General features: G+C 40.4%; 4 protein-coding genes across 4 annotated transcripts; 1 reads left to right on the top strand and 3 right to left on the bottom strand.

Annotated features, from left to right (window-relative positions):
* Positions 1 to 1892: 1892 nt before the first annotated feature.
* On the bottom strand, positions 1893 to 6431 carry rasl12 (RAS-like, family 12). The gene is made up of 5 exons (XM_063012903.1): positions 6326 to 6431; positions 5191 to 5247; positions 4740 to 4813; positions 4135 to 4325; positions 1893 to 3177 (listed from the first exon to the last, which is right to left on the bottom strand). Exons 1-5 carry the CDS (start codon positions 6429 to 6431, stop codon positions 2838 to 2840), a joined length of 768 nt encoding a protein of 255 aa, XP_062868973.1. The 3' UTR covers positions 1893 to 2837.
* Positions 6432 to 8090: 1659 nt separating this feature from the next.
* On the top strand, positions 8091 to 10044 carry kbtbd13a (kelch repeat and BTB domain containing 13a). Its single transcript, XM_063012520.1, has one exon. It carries the CDS (start codon positions 8091 to 8093, stop codon positions 9585 to 9587), a length of 1497 nt encoding a protein of 498 aa, XP_062868590.1. The 3' UTR covers positions 9588 to 10044.
* Positions 10045 to 10256: 212 nt separating this feature from the next.
* Positions 10257 to 15982, bottom strand: ubap1lb (ubiquitin associated protein 1-like b). The gene is made up of 5 exons (XM_063012521.1): positions 15875 to 15982; positions 13987 to 14463; positions 13153 to 13353; positions 11385 to 11486; positions 10257 to 11250 (listed from the first exon to the last, which is right to left on the bottom strand). Exons 1-5 carry the CDS (start codon positions 15980 to 15982, stop codon positions 11116 to 11118), a joined length of 1023 nt encoding a protein of 340 aa, XP_062868591.1. The 3' UTR covers positions 10257 to 11115.
* A 1153-nt stretch (positions 15983 to 17135) lies between these two features.
* On the bottom strand, positions 17136 to 20673 carry pdcd7 (programmed cell death 7). Its single transcript, XM_063012914.1, has 5 exons — positions 19489 to 20673; positions 18505 to 18643; positions 17966 to 18196; positions 17605 to 17692; positions 17136 to 17379 (listed from the first exon to the last, which is right to left on the bottom strand). Exons 1-5 carry the CDS (start codon positions 20629 to 20631, stop codon positions 17259 to 17261), a joined length of 1722 nt encoding a protein of 573 aa, XP_062868984.1. The 5' UTR covers positions 20632 to 20673; the 3' UTR covers positions 17136 to 17258.
* Between the last annotated feature and the right edge of the window lie 985 nt (positions 20674 to 21658).

Raw genomic sequence — 21658 nt, forward strand, 5'->3', positions numbered from 1 at the left:
CTTACTGGTGCAATGTGCAATTAATGAAGATTGGCCACCAGACTGGTCCAATTTAGCCATGAAACCTCCCACACTAAAATGACAGGTGTTTCAGTTATTTTGTCCAACCCCTGTATATATAGTTATATATATCAGCCATGTGGTGTCAGAACTAGTTTAATCACATAATCGCTTCATACTCGTGGTTTTCTTCTGTCCTTCTGATCTGGTGCTGTTCTGAAGGTGAAACCAGGTATAAGAGAAGAAATGAAACGTTATAAGTCAGTCTTTAGTTATTTAATAAACGTAGATAATCGTACTGAGCCAAACAGGGAATTTTAATCGACTGTACGCTGATTTGTGTCATCTGCTAAACTGGAGCACTTACATTTTATTTCCTTGTTAGCTTCATTAGCCACGTAGCTTCGGGGCACCAAAAACGACCCTGCTGAATAGATTTGACGCAGATGAGAAGTTGTTTGTGTACATTTAGTTTTTATCCTGTTTTATAAAATTAATTGTCACAGCTTTTAAAGACTGTTAGCATTGATAGCGAATTAGCACTTAAATAAAATGATCAGTCCATGTTGTTTAAAAGCTTCAGGAAGGAAGAACTGCACGTCGTCCGCTTCTGTACTCATCATGCTAACATAGTTACTGTAGAGCTCCGTCATGTTCAACATGCTAACAGCAAACCTGCGACTATTCTCATCGACTGTCTCACTGCCTCTTCGTCTGATGTTTAAAATAAGCTTCAAGTTTGATTAAAATGTTTTTGCTAATTATGCTGATTATAATGACATGCAAACTGTTCTCAGATTTTCTATTTGATAACAGAAAAAGTATTCACACCACCACACTCAGCACGTCTCCACATCATTCAGGTTTATAACTAACAGCTTTTTCTAACTTTCTTAACATTTAGTTTTATGTTAACGTTTGTGCACCCCGACCAAACTGTAGTTTAATTATAATTTCACTTAAACATTTCCAAAAGAAATGGAACACGACCTCTATCATACTATTTAATTTTATATCTGTAGATTTTTATTGTTGAATGTGACAGTTTATTTTGAGCAGATTAAATAGGAAGTACATCATTTACAGAAATAATTCAGCAGTTTGCAGCAGAGCTCGTGTTTACTTCAAACATTAACATAAATGGGGGAGCACAAACTAACCCTAACCCATTGATCTAAAAGTACTAATCGAGAGGTTTTAACGTGTTTTCAGTATTTCTCTGTATAATAATTCAGTTTGTGTGTAAATGGTGTCGTTTTGTTTACTGTAAATAACATTTAATAAATAAAACCTTTAATATTTAAGTTATTAATATTCTGACATTCTGGTTCATCCAGCATGTTATTAAAAATAAAAACAAAAATCACATTTAGATACAGAAAACAATTATACTGAAATGATAATTTTGTAGATTTATGATGTTCTACTAACTGTACTTATTGCTTTTCTGTTTAATGGGCAAAATAAAAATCAGCATCTGAGTGGGTTTGGTGCTTCCATTAAAATTCATGTGTGTGTGTGTGTGTGTGTGTGTGTGTGTGTGTGTGTGTGTGTGTACAGATTTAAAGTGAAAAGAATTATGAGTTGCTTTTAAAAGCGTTGAAATAAAGTGTGTGTATTTAGGTGGAAGACAGTAGGTACAGCAGTATTGGTTTCATTATCATGATCTGCTGGTGAATCATGATGCAGAAGTGAGAATCATGGTGAGGAAATGAAATTAAAAATCTCCTGGTTTGAAGCTGCTTTAATCTCTCATGGTTTAAACACTGGGTGATTTTAATATGAATAAAGTCATCAACCAAAAAATAAAGCTGACGGACACCAGACTGATCTGTTCCCAAAAATATCAACTAAACTCTTAATGAAGTGAGAACATTCGGTGCAACTGTGACTGACTGACAACTTTCAACTTTCTTTATTTTAGAAAAATAATTGCAGCTACAACACAGATAACAACTGTACAACAGAAACTCAGTCCTAAACTAAACTACAGTAATACAGCGTTCAGTTTAGCTGCACAGCATTAGCATCAATGTTAGCATCAGCGTTAGCACTGATTAGCATTAGCACTGATGAGCGCGGGGGCGCCTGGGATCTGTAGTTCGTCCGGAGTTACAGTTTGTTGACCTGCGGCTCCCCCTGCTGGTGGAGGAAGGTATTACAGGTAAAATCAATATTAATCACACACATTTCACTCTGATTTACTGCCGAACACAGATTCTTATAAGTCACTGAAATAAAAACAACCTTTCAGAATTGTGCTGGAAAATAATTCTAACCCTATTTAAAAAACTAAATATCAGTTGGTGTATCTACAGAGACTCATGTACAGGGTAGGAAAATCTTTAGTCAGGTTTTGATTTATACTCTCCCTGTACTTGATGGAGTCACAGAAAAATAGAGAAATACTCTCACAATATCACAGATTCACCACAGTACAAGCAGTGTTCCTGTAGGTTTTATTCTAATAGTTTAAATTTCTGTGTGGTTTTCACAACAGTGGAATTTCAGCCAGAGCTCAGTAGCTTCCCAGCAGATCAGATTATCAGATATTGTTTTAATTTTGGACATGTTCATTGGCAAATTTGAAATAATTACAAAGATTTATTCCCATTTCAATCATTACACTAAACAATATGGAACCCTGTAGCCTAATTCCAATTAAAAGATCTTATAATTTCCTTGGAGTTTATGATCTTTGTTCTGACTTCTTCATGGTAAAGAAAGAACTGAGACCACAGCCGGTTCTTCCAAAAACAAACATCCATACATGTAATACACTGATTATCTTCTCAATCCTGTGTTCATGTAACTACCATGAGAGGTCAGTGTTCAAATCAGAAGATCTTGAATCCTTTGAGGAGGGTCAGTGTGGGGGCCCGGCGTTTACTTTGGGCCCTTGAGGACTTGACAGTCACCAGTTTGGCTGTGGTTGGTGTGGGCAGCTCTTTATAGCAGGGCGAGAGGACGGAGATGGATGAAAGACTGATGGCAGATTTTTCCTCACTGATATAAAGAGGCTGGTGTGAGAGGTTTCTTTCTGCCTCTCGTCTCACTTCTCGAACTGCTTCATGGAAAACATGCTGAACCGACAGGAAGTCCAGACAGGCGGACACCTCGAAAAACCGGCAGCCAAGCCGGGCGGCGAGGGCCTCGCCATCGGCCTTACTCACCTGTCTGAGACAGAGAGAATCAGTGCCAACAAAACCAATATATCATTTATTCTTTATTATTTATTACAATTATAATATATTTTTTAAAGATTATCTCAATATAGCCGCTCAGGTGGCGCAGCAGTAAAAAGACACACGCTGCAACCAGAGCTGGATTTCTGATACACCGTATCGAATCCAGCTCTGCCTTACCGGTCCGAGGCTGGGTGGCTATGAGCAACGATTGGCCGGTTGCTTAGTTGGGGGGCGGGACAAAGAACCGGATGTGGGTCTCTCTCTGTCAGAATGCGATTGCGACCTCTGTCGGCTGATTAAGAGGCGCCTGCACAGGGATGGGAAGGGGTGCCCTTAGAGTGTGTCTCTCCGCATGCAACGCTAGGTGGCGCCAAACTCATAAATGTGTGGGTGGCAAAGATGCATATGGCTTGCTGCTCATGTGTCGGAGGGGATATGGGTTAGCTTCAATCACCTCGGTCAGGGCAGGGTTCGGCATAGACAGAGAGGAAGCATGATGCAAAAAATTGAACAATTGGATGCGCTAAAAAAAGGGGAGAAAAAGGGGAAAAAATTAAAAAAAAAAAAAAAAAAAAAAAAAAAAAAAAAAAAAAAGATTATCTCAATATAAAAGAACATACTATTAATTATAACATGTTTATCTGATTCTTCTCAATAAAGAGTAATTATAGATCGTATAGATATTAAAATGTAACGAGTGTCAGATTTTATAGATATTTTCATCAACAATGTAAAACTAAACCAATAAATTAATGAAGTATAATAATCATGCATTTCTGTAGAGAAACATATTTAAAGCTTTGAGATAAACATTAACATGATAAAATATTTATGATTGTAATGTATAATAAAAAGACATTAGAATTCTAAATGATACTGCATGTCTGTAGAATTATTGATTATTTTTACAGAAGATAAATAGAGTGAATAGTGAGATGAGAAGAACCTGTATCTCTCCATGTCCACCTTGTTACCCACTAAAACTATGGGCGTCTCTGGCTGCAGGCCCCTGGTGTACAGAGTCACGGCCTCCACGTACTGCTGACACACGTCGAAGCTGAGCCGGTTATCAATACTGTAGACGATGAGGAAGCTGCTGGCCCACGCCAAGTAACGATCACAGTTCACTGGTCCTTCCTAAACAAACCCCAAAACATAACGCTACAGATCATCCATTCAATAATTATAACTGGGGTAAAAAATTATGTACACTATATATAAAATTGTGCCTTAATACAATCCATGTAATTCAGGGTTAAGGGCCTCACTCAAGGGCCCAACAGTGGCAACCTGTGACCTTCAGTTAAGTCCAGTACCTTAAACACTGAGCTACTAATTTAATGAAAGAAAAACAGAAAACAGACTTAAGTACTCAGATTCAGTAAATGTTGTAGCTAGATTGATATTACTGATTAATATTAAAATTTTAATTATGAATCTTTAACATTTTCCTGATATTTAATGAACATCTAACTCTGAGCTGTTTTGTTTTAGTTAACTCACAGGTTCTGACAGAAGGAACAAATAAAGATTCCTGTTTTTCATTTTTACCTGATCGGCCGTGTCCATCACTTTAACCAGAACTTGCTGCTGGTCGACGAGCTCCTCTGATGAATACGTATCTTCTGCACAAACAAAACATTCCACTTTTCTTTTCCAGCCACAAACATTTTTTATTCGGGTTGTTTAAACTAAGTTCTCGTGTTTTTATTCTCACGCTGTGGTTGGAATTTGTTCCTTCCACAAGGTTCCAATCTGACTGAGACTGGTGAGCAGCGTGATGAGTGATTATTAACATCTTTAAACAGGTTTACATCTTCACTTTTAAACTAAACACATTCCTTCAGCCCAAATTCTTTACATGACTGAATCGGTTCGTCTGATTTAACAGCTTCGTTTATCTCAGGAATTAAAGTGATGAAGGATCAAAGATCAAAGGAAAATCTGAAGATGTTTAGTCTGAGTTTGTGTTTGAAGGAGGAATGAAGTTGGTTCTGCTCACCGAGGTTTGGGTCGTATTCACTAATGAAACGCTTTGTGAGGAACTTCACAGTCAGAGCTGCAAAAAGAAGCACAAAAACATCCAGTCAGTGCAAAGAAACAGACTTCCAGCTCTATCACATACAGTTCTGTGCAAAAGTTTGTGCACCTCGGACCATAGCAAATATTTAGTTCTCTTTGAAATTAAAACAGGTAAATCATGACCTTTATTTAAAGTTAATTGGTTTAAAGTTCTAAAACAAAAAATCAGTAATTGTGGCACCTGCAAAAAAATCATATAGTCTTAACAATTAATAATTAAGACAGAATACAAGCAATCTAGGGTTAAGGGCCTTGCTTAGGGGTCCAACAGTGGCAACCTGGCAGTAGTGAAGCTTGAACCAGTGACCTTCTAGTACCTTAACCGCTGAGCTATCACTGCTTTAACATTATCTCTTTATCGTGTCTTTATTCTAAAATGTATAAATGAAAATGTTAAAGCTGTAAAAATGTTAAACTGCTCCTGGTTTCATTATAAAAACGCTGTGGTTGATCTAAAAGGTTCCACACAGCGAATGAAGCTGAGGAAGCTTCCTAAAGTTCTGAGGAACAACAATGATGAAAAAGCTCCGGAGTTGCAGCGACACTTTCAATATCACCGTCAGTACAAGCGCTCCCATCATGCACAAGTGGATCGTTTATAGAACCACAAATCGTCCCCAGACAGGATCTCACAACCTGCTCTCAGGTTAAAAAGGACCAAACCGACAGTGAAGTACGATGGTGGGAGCACCATGATATGAAGAACACCAGAACACTACTGAAGCGTCATGACGTGGAAGGAAAAATGAAGAGAGCAAAAGTATCAGGACAGAATTTAATCTCATCAACCAAGAAACTAAAGTCCAAACATCTCCTGAGTTTTACTCTTGTGTAAATGTATAAAATATTTTTTTAAATTGGAATGAAATCAGCTGGAACTAAAGATGGTTAATAGAGAGTAAAGAGTCAAAATTGAACCACAATGCTGCAAAAAGTCTTTTATAAATACTGATTAAATTAATCCTGCAGGTACAAAGTTAAACATGATGTAAATAACAGATTAAACTGATTATTGTGGGATTATGTTTCCATGTGAGCTCAGATTTTGTTCGTACCTGATTTTCCCGACCCCATCGCTCCCAGAACCACAATATTACACTCGGCAGATTCGTTTTCAGGAATGATGTTACACGATCTTGTTTTCCCGAACATTAGAGACATGCTGGCATTGTAAAAAAATATGTTTTAACTAAAAATGATAATCTACATGTTTCCTCTTCAGATCTTCTGGACTTTTCTTATGAAAAATCTGGTGACATCAGTACAAAAAAAAACTAATCCGAATTAATCCATGTTTCCTCAGGAGAAGTCGAGGAGAACAGCAGCTCAGACTCCAGTGGAGGCTGAAGCTCGTCTGAAACATCTGGAAACCACACCTCCAACCAGAGGAACATGATCCGGGGTCACCACTTACCAAAAATATTCATGAGAAAGTTCAGAAAAAAACTAAAAGCCTGGCAGGAGAAGAACACAGAGCCCAAAGGATTCTGGGTAATTCTACAAAGAACCCATAGATGGTTTCATCATAGTAAAATTATCTGATTATAGTTTAGCGTGTCGATGCTTCACAGTTCCAGAGTCCTGAGATTCCTCACGGTGCTTCAGCCTCGTTTCACCTCACAAAGCTTGCAGAAGGTGGATTGGCTTTGAAATTGCCTGTATGAGTACAGTTAATAACATAACTTATTATTACATGGAGATAAATGATGTGTCGATGGTGTATTTCTGTGGGCACTGAGACATTGACCAGGAAGAATAAATGAATGAATGAATCTTTCCTGTATTTAATGTTGTTACTCGACTGATTTCAGATGAAACATGAAATCCACGTCACGTTTCAGCGTCTCGTTCTTCTGAAGCTTGGTGACGTCACGTCTGGTTCATAACGTGGTCTGAACGTTGCAGATCTGCTCTGATCACCAGGATGACGTTGGCATTAGATCATCAGATCAGGTTTCGAGATCTCATGCTGCTCATGTGCTGAAGTTCCAGTTTTTACTGAATTACAGTAGAAGTGAATCCAGGCTGAACTGCTTTTCCTTTAAAACCTTCATCTGTAACATCGGAATGATAAGAATCAGAACCAGCGCGCCGCTAACAACGAGATGCTCCAAGAAGGTTTTCCTAATGTTCCCCAGATGTTGGTTTGGGTTACAGAAACTTTGTCACCAAATGTTGTTAGAATATTATTTCTGTTCAGCCTTTTATTTATTTTCTCTTTTATTTTGGTTATAAAAATGTTCTGCTATTTCTCTCTTTTTTTTTTTTTATGTTTTAGTTTTTTATTACCGTTTCCCTCTGGTTCCAGGGAACTTTTTTATTGTGTTAAGAAAATATCTTGGAATGTTTCTTTTTCCTTTCAAGATCTGTTTTTAAGTGCAGTGTATAAAACAAAACAACATTCACATGTGAATCATGACGTTAATGTAAATATGAATGTAAATATGAGTCGTAATTCAGTACGGGTTTGATTTTGACTGAACCTGGTTGAGACCCTCAGTGTTTCCACACAGTAAACAATGCGAGACCTTGGCTGAGACTCTTCTGTTGTTGTTCTCAGATAGTGACCCTATGAGGTTCAGGTTTCAGTGCTCTGAATGCCTCTGAGGAACAAAGCTGTGGTGGATCCGTCGCAGGGATCTGATTTCGGTCTCTGTTAGCGCTGTGTGATGCCTCACGCTGCTGCACTGCAGTTAGTTTCTATGTTTAGACAAAACAAACACCCAGCGCTCGGCTCAATTGCGTTTGTCTTTTGCGTGGCACTGCGGAACAACTCGGTCAGTTCTGAGTGCAAGAAGCTTTAAATCTTTAAAAATTTCCATGAAAACCACTGGTGGTGACCTGTTGGAGTCCAGCAGCTTTGCTGGCTCAGACTTACTTTGTGGAGATCCAGGGTCAGAAGTGAGAGTCAGGATAGACGGGAATGTTTTCACCGTGGATAAAAAACTCCTGGAGGAGAACTGTGAATACTTCCAGGCTCTTTTCCGATCAGGAATGAAAGAGTGCCAGCAGGACGAGATTGATCTTCAGGTTGTAAGTGCTCGTGGATTCCTCGCAGCTCTTCAGGTGATTCGTGGTGAAAGACCTTTTCTTAGCGCTGATGAAATTGTTGATGCTGTAGAATGTGCCGCCTTCCTTCAGGTTCCAGCTCTTGTCAAACATCTCATAAACATCATTGATTCAGATAACTGCGTCCTCATGTATCACTCAGCTGCCAGTTTTGGTTTGTGGAAGCTCTTGAGAAGTGCAGGCTTGTTTATTCGTGACATGTACCAAGACTTGAAGGAGGACGTTTGGTGCTTGCCAAAAGAACTCATCGATTATGTGGAGTCTCTGATTCCTAGTACATATATTACTGTGGGCAGCCACTCGCCCACCATCAAACTGCTTCAGGACTTCATGAGGACGGTTTGTTATCTCGATGAGGATGAAAAAGACTGGAAGGTCCTCACACACCTTCCTCTGGAGGCTAGCACCACCATGGCTGGAGTTACTGTGTTTGATAATAAGATCTTTATTGTTGGAGGCGTTTATGACATGAGTAAAAAAGTTGTGGACTCAGGCTACTGCTACGATGTCACCTCAGATACCTGGAGAACTTTCTCCAATCCAAAACAGCTTCGCTATAACTGTACACTAGTGGAACATGAAGGATCTCTCTACGCTCTCGGTGGAGAGTTTAATCGAACCTCCATGTCGTCTGTGGAAAAATATAACGTCTGCACAGATACCTGGAGCTTCGCTGCTCATCTCCCCAAACCTGTGTCTGCCGTACCGTGTGCCAAAACCATGGGCAGGATGTTCATCTGTCTCTGGAAACCGAAAGATGCCACCGAGATTTACGAATACCTCTCAGATACAGATGAGTGGAATCTAGTGACCACACTAATACGACACCAAAGTTACGGGCACCGTATGGTGGCACATCGGGACAAACTGTACGTGATGAGGAACGGACCGTGTGACGACTTTCTGAAATGTGTAATAGACTGTTATAACCTGAGCTCGGGTCAGTGGACGCCCATATCGGGGCAGTATGAGAACAGTGAGGGAGCTTTGTTCACGGCGGTGGTGAGAGGCGACTCGGTGTTCACCATGAACCGCAGAGCTACGGTGGAGTACGCCATCGAGGAAAACAAATGGAGGACAAAAAAACAGATGGGCGGGTTTCCAAGATTCGGCTCCATGTGGACTTTCCTCCTGAGACTGCCCAAAAAAAGCAAAGAGCATCTGGGAAAGGCAGATCTGACTCACGTCCAAGATGTTAATGCACCCTCTCATGTCCGTCCAAGTTCTGTCGTAAAGTGTTATGACTGATCAGAATCTACGTAAATCAGACTGTGGAGAAACGCTTTATTTATTACGACCTCATTTACAGCTGATTTTACTTCATTGTGTCTCTGCTTAGCCAGAAACTTCCACAATTCAGCTGATATATAATAATCACTATATACACTGAGGGCTAAAGTATGTAGACACCCCTCAAATTCTCCAAAATCACAGCTGGTCTCACAAATGCTTTTTTTGCCTAAATGAGCACAGATTCCCACAGACACACCTCAAAAACCTGTGAAATTCCTTTCCAGAAAAGTGGAGGCTGTCATATTCGCAAGAGGTGGGAAACAAGGAGTAGGGTGTCTACATACTTTTGGCTGTATACTGTGTCGTTTTTCTGTCTTTTTGATCTGATTGAATAGAGGAAATGGATGTGGGTTAGGTGTGTAAATTACAATGTAAAGATATTTAACGTTGTTTTGTGGTCAGAGTCTCTCTAATGTCTCAAATAAAAATGTAAATGATGTATCAGAGTAGCAGTGTGGGTGCTTTAATGTTGGTGCTAAACTTAACAAGCTTCTGAACCTCTAAATAAAAAAAATAAAAGAAAATAAATGAACCGACTGAGTTCAGATGAAGAGAGAATCAGAAACAGATGCCGTAATCACCGACTCATTTTTATTATTTATACATGATCAGATCAGTCTGGTAAACACTTTTTATTCTTCAAAAATACTGAACATACTTTAAATACTTTTTATTTATTCAGTCCAATCTACTTTTGATAGACAGATTAAATAAACAAACACTAAAAATTAAATACACAAAAATTCTCATGCACAAATAAATAACACATTTAATAAATAAATACAGTCGAACTTTGTTCATTCCTCTGCTGCTGTGTGACAGATCCATCGAGCATTTGTTCACCTAACATGAACCGGGGTGCACAAACTTTTCCATAAAAATGTTAAGCAACAACAAAGATAAACCTTCAATAAAAGTATAACGGAATGTTCTTCATGATGTGTCGTCTATAAACTATTCAAGTCCAGAAAAGTTACGAAAGAGCAGAGATTACAAAAATGATCAGTAAATAATCCAACAGTTTAAGAAAAATGTTTCCTGGTGTTTCACCTTCTTCTGTACAGAAGATCATCAAAATGTGTAGAGAATATTTCTGTGTGAAAGAAAAGATGATAAACATGAATGAATATCTGTGACCGTCGATCCCTCTGCATTATAATCCAGCATGTTTATCTTTAACATCAGCACATTAAAGACTCGAGAGTATTTAAACAAACTGTCATTAATAAACACTGCTGCCAGCGGCCATTATTACACACGCCAACAACGTCAAGAAACACCACCACTGACTGCTTGACTGACCTGCCTGCAGTCCAGGCCTGGTTTGATGCATTATGAAGCACAAAAATTCTTTATGGCTCAGCTAAAGATTTTGGTTTATAATTTAAAACTTTGCTGTTTATTAACTTCATCAGTGGATCCGTTTTCACTCGAACCAGAACAAAGAAACGGTTTGAGATAAACTGCTGCGCTGGTTTGTTGATCAGGCTACACGCATCATTAGTTCCTCTAGAGCACGCTCACGATGGTTCCCGTGCACCAAGAGAACTTCTTTAATAGTGTCCTGCTGAAAGCCCATCTCATGGAATTGAGTGAGAAGGAGCAGAAACTCTTCAGCCTGAAACAGAGACGAAAAATGTTTCAACACCCAAAACTGCTTTAACTTCAACAAAATGTTATTATTATTATTTATTTTAAACTCTTTAAAGAATTAAAAACTAAACTTCTCTTTTTCATTAACCTGACTCTTACCTTGGTCTCACAGTTCTGAAACATCTCCAGAGCTTCCTCTACCTCAGCTTCATCATAGCCGAGTCCACACAGTCGCTCCCACGCCACCAGGTAACTCAGGATCTGTGGAATCAGTGAAGAAGCTGAGCTAAAGAAGAGAGAGCACAACAAAGGAACTGGGACCCTGGGCAATCTGGAGTTTCTGGTCACAAATCCCCTGCTCCAACCTTATAAGCTGTTATAGGAGAAGACTAAGTGCTGTTTTATTGACAGAGGAAAGTTGTACAAATAATTAAATGCAGGGGAGCCGATATTTACATTTTGCAGATGCTTTTTCAAAGAGAGTTACAATTATGACAATACAATTCAAGCAATTAAGGGTTAAGGGCCTTGCTCAGGGGCCCAACAGTGGCAACCAGGCAGTAGTGGAGCTTGGACTGTCCAGTAACCACTGAGCTACTACTGTCCTTAAAAATAATTATTATTATTGAATGATTTCTCTTTCTTTTTCAGTGTGAGATGAATTTATAACCTTTTTACTGGGGTGCCAATAATTCTGGGTTGGGGGCTTGTCTGTATATTTTGTTATTATTTATTATTTATTAGTTCAGACTGACAGGTTTCTGGTGTTGGATTATGTTTCTGTGTACACTTGCTCACATAAACAGTTATAAATACAGTCGCGTCGGCTGAGAAATTAACTGCTGGATCAAGTTCTAAAAATAATCTGAGGGACTCGTTCAGCACAGCTGGGAAAAACAGCACGAGGAAACAAACATTCTGAGTTTAAGATTATAAAGTGTTTAGCAGTGAGGGGGAACAGAGGGGGGAGAATGTACCAACCCAGTTTATCACGGATCATGTTTAGGTTCCACAGACGGAGAAGAGAAGCGACATTAAAGCTCAGACTCCATTCGACTCGTCCTTAAATGTTGACATTTGCTGAACCGTTTCCCCCTCACGCTTCCCTTTATGAGCACTAAAAACCTTCTTATAATGGAACCTCCAGCATGATGATGCACCATCACAAATCATCTCAAACTGCTCCCATCAACACAACAGTGAGCTCAGTGTACTGTAATGGTGTTTCCAGTCCCCAGATCTGAATCCAGTAGAGCACCTTTGGGACGTGTTAACACTAGAGACCGAGAGCTTAAATGTTCAGTGACTGAAATTTTGAACATTCAAGGAAAATTTTACAGGAAAGTTTGTACCAGCTTGTGGGACCCAAAAAAGAAAATAAGGTTCTACCCGGTGGTGGTTTGGTGTTCCTAACCCTAGTGTTCATAATTAAGTGATGCCATAATATTAAATCACATGTTTAATCCCCTAGTGCTCAGCAGCGTGTCTAGGTTGGATTTCTCCTGAGCAGGGGCGTCTCGTTTCATCATGAAGGATTTGCATGGCTGCAGATTTTCATACCAACCATGGATGAGCAGATCTAATTACACGTTTAATCAGGTGCTCATGATCTTCAGAAAACCTCCGACCACGTCAACTGTGCGTGGACGGAACAGGGTAAAGGTTAGGGTTTACACTAACACAGATAATGTTCATTATTATATGGACATGTTTTCCTCCCTCCATTCACAATAAAACTGGGATTTCTCCAAACCAGAAGCCTCTCAGGTGCTCGTCCAGACTCTCATCAGCTCAACCACTACAAAGTAAAACTGATGGTAAAAATAGTCATTTTATTTATTCAACATCAAATCCACATCACATTAACATGCATTACGTCAGGGGTGTGAATATTTTTCAGTCTGTATATAAACTGTTCTCTGCTGACCTGCTCTGGGCGGCGCCGGCCTGATTTCTGTAGAGCGACGATGGCTGTACGAAGCGGGTACCCACAATCCATCACCGCCTCGAGAATCCGGCATTCCTCAGGGCTTAGTGCTGAGAAGAGTTCCACAGAGGAGTCAGCTACAGCGTGGGAACCCAGCGGCCTCTGCGGGACGGGGAACATGTTGAAGTCCAGACATGGAGACTGTGAGGAGAAAAAACTAACAATGTGAGGAAGTGAGAAGCCTCGAGAGGAAAACACTGAAATACTGGAGAGAACCATGAGAACTCACCAGGAGGGAATAAAAACATAAACATCTACATTAAAATCATAATTTTGTTACTTTTTATAATCTACTCTAATAAAACTTGAAGCTAAAGTTAAAAAGTCAAAGACTGTCACGCAAAAAAATGAACGAGAGACGTTAGCAGCTCAAATGATTAAGTGTTGAGTTAAATTCTACACTTTATAAAAATATCATGTGATGATGTGATGGACCGAGCGGTTGTTATTTCAGTCTCTGACCCTGAAACGGAGCCTCACTGAGAAAGACATTTAAAGTCGGTTTAATCCACTTGGTTTGATTCCAGGAGAGACTTAACACGCGTTATTATTAGCTCCGTCAGGTTCAGAGAGATCTGAACGTCAGCCTGTCAGGTTCAGAGAGATCTGAACGTGAACCTGACCGGCCTCTACAGCGCCACCCTGGTTTCTGTGAGCTGGTTTGATTAGTATGATGATGTTATGGAGTCTCTGACACTCTAATATCAGCATCTCATCATACAATAACATTTATATAATTAATTCTCTTTAAAGGTGAAGTTTAGTTTTTCTCACCTGTGTGATTACTTCTGGTTTTATTTCTGATTGGTCGGAGGTTCGGACCGGTGATTGCCAGATATTCAGGTCACATGTTAAAGGCAGGTTGAGGAGGTTTGTAGGGCTGTGTGGGTGCAGATTTTTGGTGTATGACCCCTGTCTTTTCAACCCTGAACCACTGAGTGTCGGTCTTTTGTTCCCGGTTGAAGACGCCTCCGCATTATTAGGGAAGTCCTTGTCCTCCGGGTCAGAAATAGTGAGAGCGACGTCATTGGTGATGAAAAGAGCTTCGTTAAGACTCCGGCTGCGGGGTCGAGGATTGGGTTCCCACAGGTCACTGCTCCAGTGGCTGGCCAGTCTGCTCTGCTGTGAACTGCTGAACAACATCCAGTACGGAGGGCAGGAGGCTGCAGCGTGAGAGGCGAGAGGAGGACCGGCTGCACCGTAACCACCCTGCAGTCCCGTCAGAACCCAGTTCTCCAGATTAAACACATACTGACCCAAAGAAAAGACAAAACAAACCATCAACATGTCACATCAAAGACGACTACAACCTCAAATCAGAAACAGTTGGGACAGTATAGAAAATATAAATAATAAAACAGGGTGTTGGGTGTTTCTTCATTTATTTTGACGTTAATTTTATTGCAGACAGAATGAAGCTGAGATATTTCATTTATTAATAAACATCCATAAACATGGGCAGGGGCACCCCCCCACACTGCACCCCCCCCCCCCTGCACCCCACTGCATTCCACTGCATTTTTCTTAATGTAATGAAAACCTTAAAAGCTCTTTTTCATTGTAAACATCTGTATTTATAACCTGCAATCAGCACTAAATGTTTGAAATGTTTCCCAGGATTGAATCTTTTTATTGTTTCTGTTGTGTAATTGAGAAACGTTCTGTTTGAATTCTGTGATGATGCCAGAATTATTGATGTTGTGTGGAATGTGACTCTAATAAAGACTTTATTCTGTAATTATTGTAATAAATGATCCTCAATAAACAAACGCAGAATTCCAGCTCGAAACCTTGGCCACATTTATCCATTTATTCCCTTTTAATATAGTGTGTGTGTGTGAGAGTGTGTGTGTCTGTGTATAAGGGGAATAATCACATTATTTAGGTTTTTGTTTAATCTACTCTCACATTTACACGTTGTGCTTTTTAACTTAAAATTACACTAATTTTTAGTATTAATAATCAACATAAACACAAATGAATTAAATCGGATTCTTGTTGTAGTGATTGGCACGGTGGCTAAGTGGGTAGCACTGTCTCCTCAAAGCAAAAAGGTCCTGGGTTTAAACCTCAGGTGGGGCGGTCCGGGTCCTTTCTGTGTGGAGTTTGCATGTTCTCCTCGTGTCTGTGTGGGTTTACTCCGGGAGCTCCGGTTTCCTCCCACAGTACAGAGGCGTGTAAGTGAGGTGAACTGGAGACACTAAATAGTTCATGACTGTGTTTGATATTAAACCTGAACTGATGAATCTTGTGTAAGCAGTAACGACCCGTCCTGTCATGAATGGAACCAGAGTGTAAAACATCACTTTATAATAATAATAAACAAACAAACAAACCATCTTCAGTCCCCCAGATCACAAGTGATCATTTTACAGGAATTAAAGGGATCGACTGGATCCTGCAGCAGCTTCAGCTTCTTCTGTAGAAACATTTATGAGTTTTTGTGTTTGAACTCGTTCATCTGAAACATCCAGATTTAGTTTCTGTGATAAAAATCTTCTCTAATGTGTCCCGATACTTTTGCCCCGTTCACGTTTCCTTTCACTGTGTTTGATGCTTTATTGTAAACACGAGCAGCTAAATTATGACCAGAGATTCTTTTTTTATCTGAATGTTGTTCTGATTGTATTAAATGCTAATTTTCCACAATAAAATCTCTAACCTCAGTTTCCTGGAGGATCTTCAGGTAGTCTGGAACAGTGACCTCAGAAGCTGTGACTGGTTGCACCTCGTCTGTGATTCTGAAGGGAACATCGTCTAAACACGCCATTCCTGTTTCCACCTTTTTTTAAAGAGCTGATCGGATTCCTGGACTGGACGATAGCATCAGATTAACATTTTCTATATAATTAATGACCTGGGTTGAATGAAGGGTTAGCACGTGCTTCCCTTCAAACACATGAAACTTGATCAGAGCTTCGATTTGATCATTTTTATCAACTGCTGTATCCTGGTCAGGGTTGCAGCAGGTAGTTTCACTAGGAAACACTGGACACTGATTCTAGACAATTCATTGCAGGCCTTTCTCCCCCCTCTCCAAACATAGTCAATAATATCTGTGTTGAAGCCTGGCCAGGTTGATAGCACCACTGAGATACAAACCCGGATACCAGAGATGGTGAGCTACCACCCTTCCACAGAGCAGAAGCAAACACAGAATTCCTTTAACACAGAGGAAAGGTGAATGATGCTGTCTTGTTCTAGAGGTTACATATAGCTCTGAGGTCTCTGAGGTTCGAGTCTTGTGTAGGTGATGCCGTTTAAACTTGATCATCTAACATTTGCTCTAAATTACTGCATGTAAAGGAACCCTGAAGAACCTAAATGAGGAGATCTCCAGTCCTGGAGTCTCACTGAATGCTTGAACCTGATCTGAGGAACCTACATGTCTGAGAGTAAACGTAAGATCCACTGGCACCAGAGTTTTCCTCTGTTGGTGTTTCTCAGAAGTCTCTAACCCTACACATCCAGGTTTGATCCAGACATGAGATTAAGGAACAGAGATTAGAGATTAGTTAACAATCTTACTGTGGAACACTGAGCCTCCGATTCCTTCATTCTGGAACATTTAGAGTTTTATTCTTTATAGTTTTAAAATTTGGATCAAATAGAAGTAAAAATTCAAACCAGCAAAACACAATTAAACAAAAACTAAACTAAACTAACCCCAGCCCTCCACTGCAGCGTCTCAAACTCAACATTCTAATGTGAACTGGATTTTTGTAGTGAACATTTAACCAGTGTGTGTGTGGAGTGTGTGTTGCTTACCTGTGTGTGTGTGTTGTCTCTGTGATGAAGCTGTGTTTATGTGAGCGATGTTTCGATCGTCCTGCTTCACACACTTGACGCTGCTCCACTAATCCAACTGCATCATCCCATAATAACCGCACCAATCACAGTGCAGCATCAACCCAAACAACCCACACGCTTTATATTTTATTCATCTTCAACATTCAGATACAAAATGTACAAAATCATCATCAGGTTATAAAAGAATAAATCACGTCCACGTCCCTGCAAAACAATCAGCTCCAGTCGAACGGTCCTCATTTCTCCAGAGCCGTGGCCCACACATCATCTGCTGGAGGATCTGGAAGAACCCAGCTCTGAGGAACTGAGGAACCATCAGGATGATCCACAGGAACCAGGAACTGATCCCAATCTCTCCTGTGGGTCCACAAAAAGTAGAAATAAAACCCTCAGTTTCAGGGTCAGAACCGCTCAACACCGTCACGTCCAATCACGAACCTGATAAACACGTGAGTGAAATTTATGTTCCGTTCTGATGAGTAAACGTGGTGATTTATGTGAAGACTGTAGAAACTAGCATGTAAATAATGACTGAACACAGAAGTGTTAGTGCTGTGTGTGCAGTGGGCAGTAACTCCACACCTGATCTGGACAAGAGCAGGAACTGACCACTCAGCCTGTGTGTAGAACTGCTGATACACCTGAAGAGGATGATCAGGAGGAAGATCAGCTAGGAGACGAAAGAAGAAATTAACACACACACACACACACACACACACACACACACACACACACACACACACACACACACACAATGAGGTAGTTCAGTAATGACAATGTTTTGTTGGTGTTTTGGTGCTGGTGGAACATTTGTTTTGGTGGTTGAAACAAACTGCAACCCAGAAGTTCCACATCTGTATCTACCACAAATAGTAATAATAATAATAATAAACCAAGCTGTATGAGTATATATATATATAGAGCAGATACTGAAGTTTATTACCTCCGAACAGCATGGAATCGATTTCTCGTTTCTTCTGTAGATGTTTCTCTCTCTCTTTCTTCTGTCTTTTCTCTCGGTCTCGTTTACGTTCCTCTTCTTGCTCCCCCTCCAGCATGACCCTCAGTGCTTTCTCCTCGGCCCCGTACACCGCCGTGCGCTTTCTGATCAGAATCCTGAGCCGCACCAGGTGACCCTCAAACACCTCGTCACTTTTCTTCTCTGGAAACAGACCTGCAGAAAAAAGACCAAAATAATTCATAAAAATTCAGATCAAGAGATTTAACAAATAACCTGATGATTCTTATCTAACTGTAACACAGCAACAAACCAAAACACCGACCGCAACACTAACCCTATTATTACAGTGACAAACTGAGACACTAACCATTTAAACCAGTACATGATTCCTCTAAACATCACAGCAGTATTACGTCTCGGTCCCGTCACACCTTTTATCAGTAAAGTTTTGATGTTGATGCTCTCGCTGCTCAGAACAGTTTGGTTGTGATTTATTTAATCAGAAATGGTTTGCTGGTCACCTTTTCTGGACGCGGCTTCTTTGCGGAGTTTGCGCAGTTTTTCCAGAGCTTTGAGGACGTCCAACATTCTCTTTGTGTCGGCCTGTTTCCTCCGAACCTCTGAGAGAACGGAATCAGCCGCCTGCTTCAGCTCTCGCTCCTGAATGTGAGAGGAGAAAACAGAACTCCTGAAGACTGGATAATCAGGGACGGAGACACTCGGGATGGAGTTTTTTTTTTTAAACAAACTAACTGAGCTTTTCATTTGATTTTTTATTTAGTTGTGCATCAATACATTTGATTATTCTGAAATAATAAAAGTGGAAAGCCTGAAAAAAAATGTTTTGCACCTCTGACTAATTTACACGTTCATGGAACTTTTTTTTTAATGCATTTTCTCCCCCTTGTATCATGCTTCCTCTCCGCCTATGCCGATCCCCGCTCTGACCGAGGAGATCGAAGCCAACCCACGCTCCCTCCAGCGAGGTCGTAATTGCACCATTCTGACTGAGAGAGGCCCATATCCGGCTTAGTCCCGCCCACCTGAACAACCGGCAATCGTTGTTCATGTGGCCGCTCATCCTTCTGCTGGTAAGGCAGAGCTGAGATTCGATACGATGTATTCGAGATCCCAGTCTGGTGTGCAGCGTGTGTTTTTACCGCTGCGCCACCTGAGCGGCCTCATTTAACAAAACAGAGATAAAACAAAACAACCTGCAGGAATTAAAAAGACTTGTTAGGCAGATAAAGAATCTAATGATTTCTGACTCTCCAAACCTGGTGCTAACACTCAACAACCATGAGCTCCTTTAAGCTACTGATCAATCTACCACACTGCTTGTACAAACAAGATCTGCATCAGAACTCATCAAAGTCCACGACTGAACAATTTAACTGTGATGCACGCTGGTGGATGATTTGTGTGGTGGCCGGTGACACAGGAAACACAGCACAGGTCACAGGAGAATAAATTCCACGACATTTCTACAAGCAAACATCTCTCACCCTGTTCTTCTCCTCTAGTTCCTGTATTTGTTTCATCTGCTGCCTATCTATGGCCGCCACTTTTTCTGCAGCTCGCGCCTGTTGGTCTCGTTTCTCCTCCTCCAGTTTGTTCTTCTTCCTTCTCATCCACGTCCGTTTTTTTTTAACCCGTTCCAGTTTCTTCTTCATCACGTCCACCTTCACTGGATCGGTCAGAGCCTTCAGTCTGTCCTCCAGGCTTCTTCTGAGCTCCATGGCTCTTGTGTATGAGTCTGTCCACTTTCCCTCGTTCTCTAAGTTGGTTTTTAACGTCTGACACAGAGCTGAGAGCTCAGACAACATCTGAACTGTTCTGTACATCTCCTCTTTGTATGCAGATACTGACTGTCGTGGTTCTGGTGAATTTAACGTCTGAGAAGAAGCTACTGTTTTTCTTTTGTGTAGAAAAGAATTTATCCACCGCTCGTCTTGCTTTCTCTGGTTGGCGTTAGCATCTGGTATGTTGCTTTTAATCTTGGTGGCGCTGGTATCACTGGGTACTGGTCCATGTGGAAATGTACTGAAATGATGCCCCATCACATTGCAGTTAGATTGAAACCTTGATTGGTATGATGCTGGTCCTAAATTAACAGATCTGTCTCCATGATAGTCATCATCCATCGTAGACTGATTGTTCATAACCTGATGAATCTGAGATTGAGCCCAAGTTCCCTCAAACCCACCATGTAAATCTGGCTGAAGGTTTGCTGGACCTGGAGGAGGAGATGGGAAATAACCAGGAGGAGGTCTGGTCGGGTTGAAGGATGGGTGTGAGGAGTATGTATTAGAAGATCCATGGGGTGTGGGTGGAAACCAGGGCCAGGAGCCATGACCACTCCCTGGATGAAAGTCAGCTCTGGAGCGCATGTCATGTTGGGGTGCTGTACACATTTCAGGTCTGGGTGGCACGTTTTGTGGAGGTGCTGGAGGACAAAACACACCGAATGGCATGTTCTGTGGAGGTGCTGCATGGAAGTCCGGTCTGGGCGGCAGGTTCTGTGGAGGTGCTGGAGGACCATACGGTCTGAATGGCATGATCTGAGGAGGTCCTGAGGAAAGGTCCGGTCTGGGCGACATGTTCTGTGGTGGAACCCCGACTGAATAGTGATGCTGATGTTCATCCATGTTCTCTCAATCCGAAACCGGCTGGAGCTTCTGCGCTGCTAATTTACTGTTGAATCGTGTTTTGTACCGGTCAGATCCTGCATCCCAAGTTCCGGTTTCAAGTTTAACGCTGGATCCTAAATAACACTCTATTACCTACACACTACACACTACAAAGTCTACTTCTATTGAATTCTATTCTCCATGGTACATATCGTAAGTATTAACTACTGACTTGTATTAACTTAACTACTTGATTAATTTAATAAATATTCTACTTTAGTATTTAAAATAAGATTGTATGACAAGAAAAGTCTCTCCTGCCAAGTGAACTTTATAGTCAACATGCTTCGATTCCGGACATGAAGCAAAATATAGCAACACGTTCATGTGCCTGAGCTTTTAGTGAACAGTATTGCTAAATAAATATAGTAACATGTGTACATCTGATAATAAGGTTTATTGCTTACCTGTATAAATGTTGTGGTGCTAAATCAATAACTGTTAGAATTACATAATTAAATCAAAAATTAAGTATATATGTAATTACTCCGACATTAGCTTGGACAGTCAGAACTGTTTTAAAATTCTATTTATGTATGAATATTTTTATTTAAACTTTTTCGGTTCGTATTTTTTAGTTTTCTGCAATGGTAATTAAGTTTAAACATTACAGTTTCTAGTCAGGCACACATAAAAACCACTAAAAGGGCCTTAGGGTGGAGAAAGTATTGGGGTACATTCTAACACAGTACACCCGAATTGTATCACCGTGCAGCTTTAAACTGCTTCCCCAGCGAAACGAAGGTACCGCAAGGCAGTTCCTAAATCAACCGTTAAATCTGTAATTAAAGTACATTTTAAACTTTTTTAAACTTCTTATTTAAATAGATTTTATCACCTCGATGTTTAAAGTTTAAGTAAATTATTTACTTCCATTATTTCTGTAACTATTTTGTTTGTGACTGAAAGATTGGCCTCTTTTTTGAAAATTCGGCTTGTCACTAAATTGGACAGATTAATTAAGTTGTTTAAAACTAAATTATTT

The sequence above is a fragment of the Trichomycterus rosablanca genome, chromosome 17, assembly GCF_030014385.1.
Source record: "Trichomycterus rosablanca isolate fTriRos1 chromosome 17, fTriRos1.hap1, whole genome shotgun sequence".
Classification (NCBI taxonomy): Eukaryota; Metazoa; Chordata; class Actinopteri; order Siluriformes; family Trichomycteridae; genus Trichomycterus; species Trichomycterus rosablanca.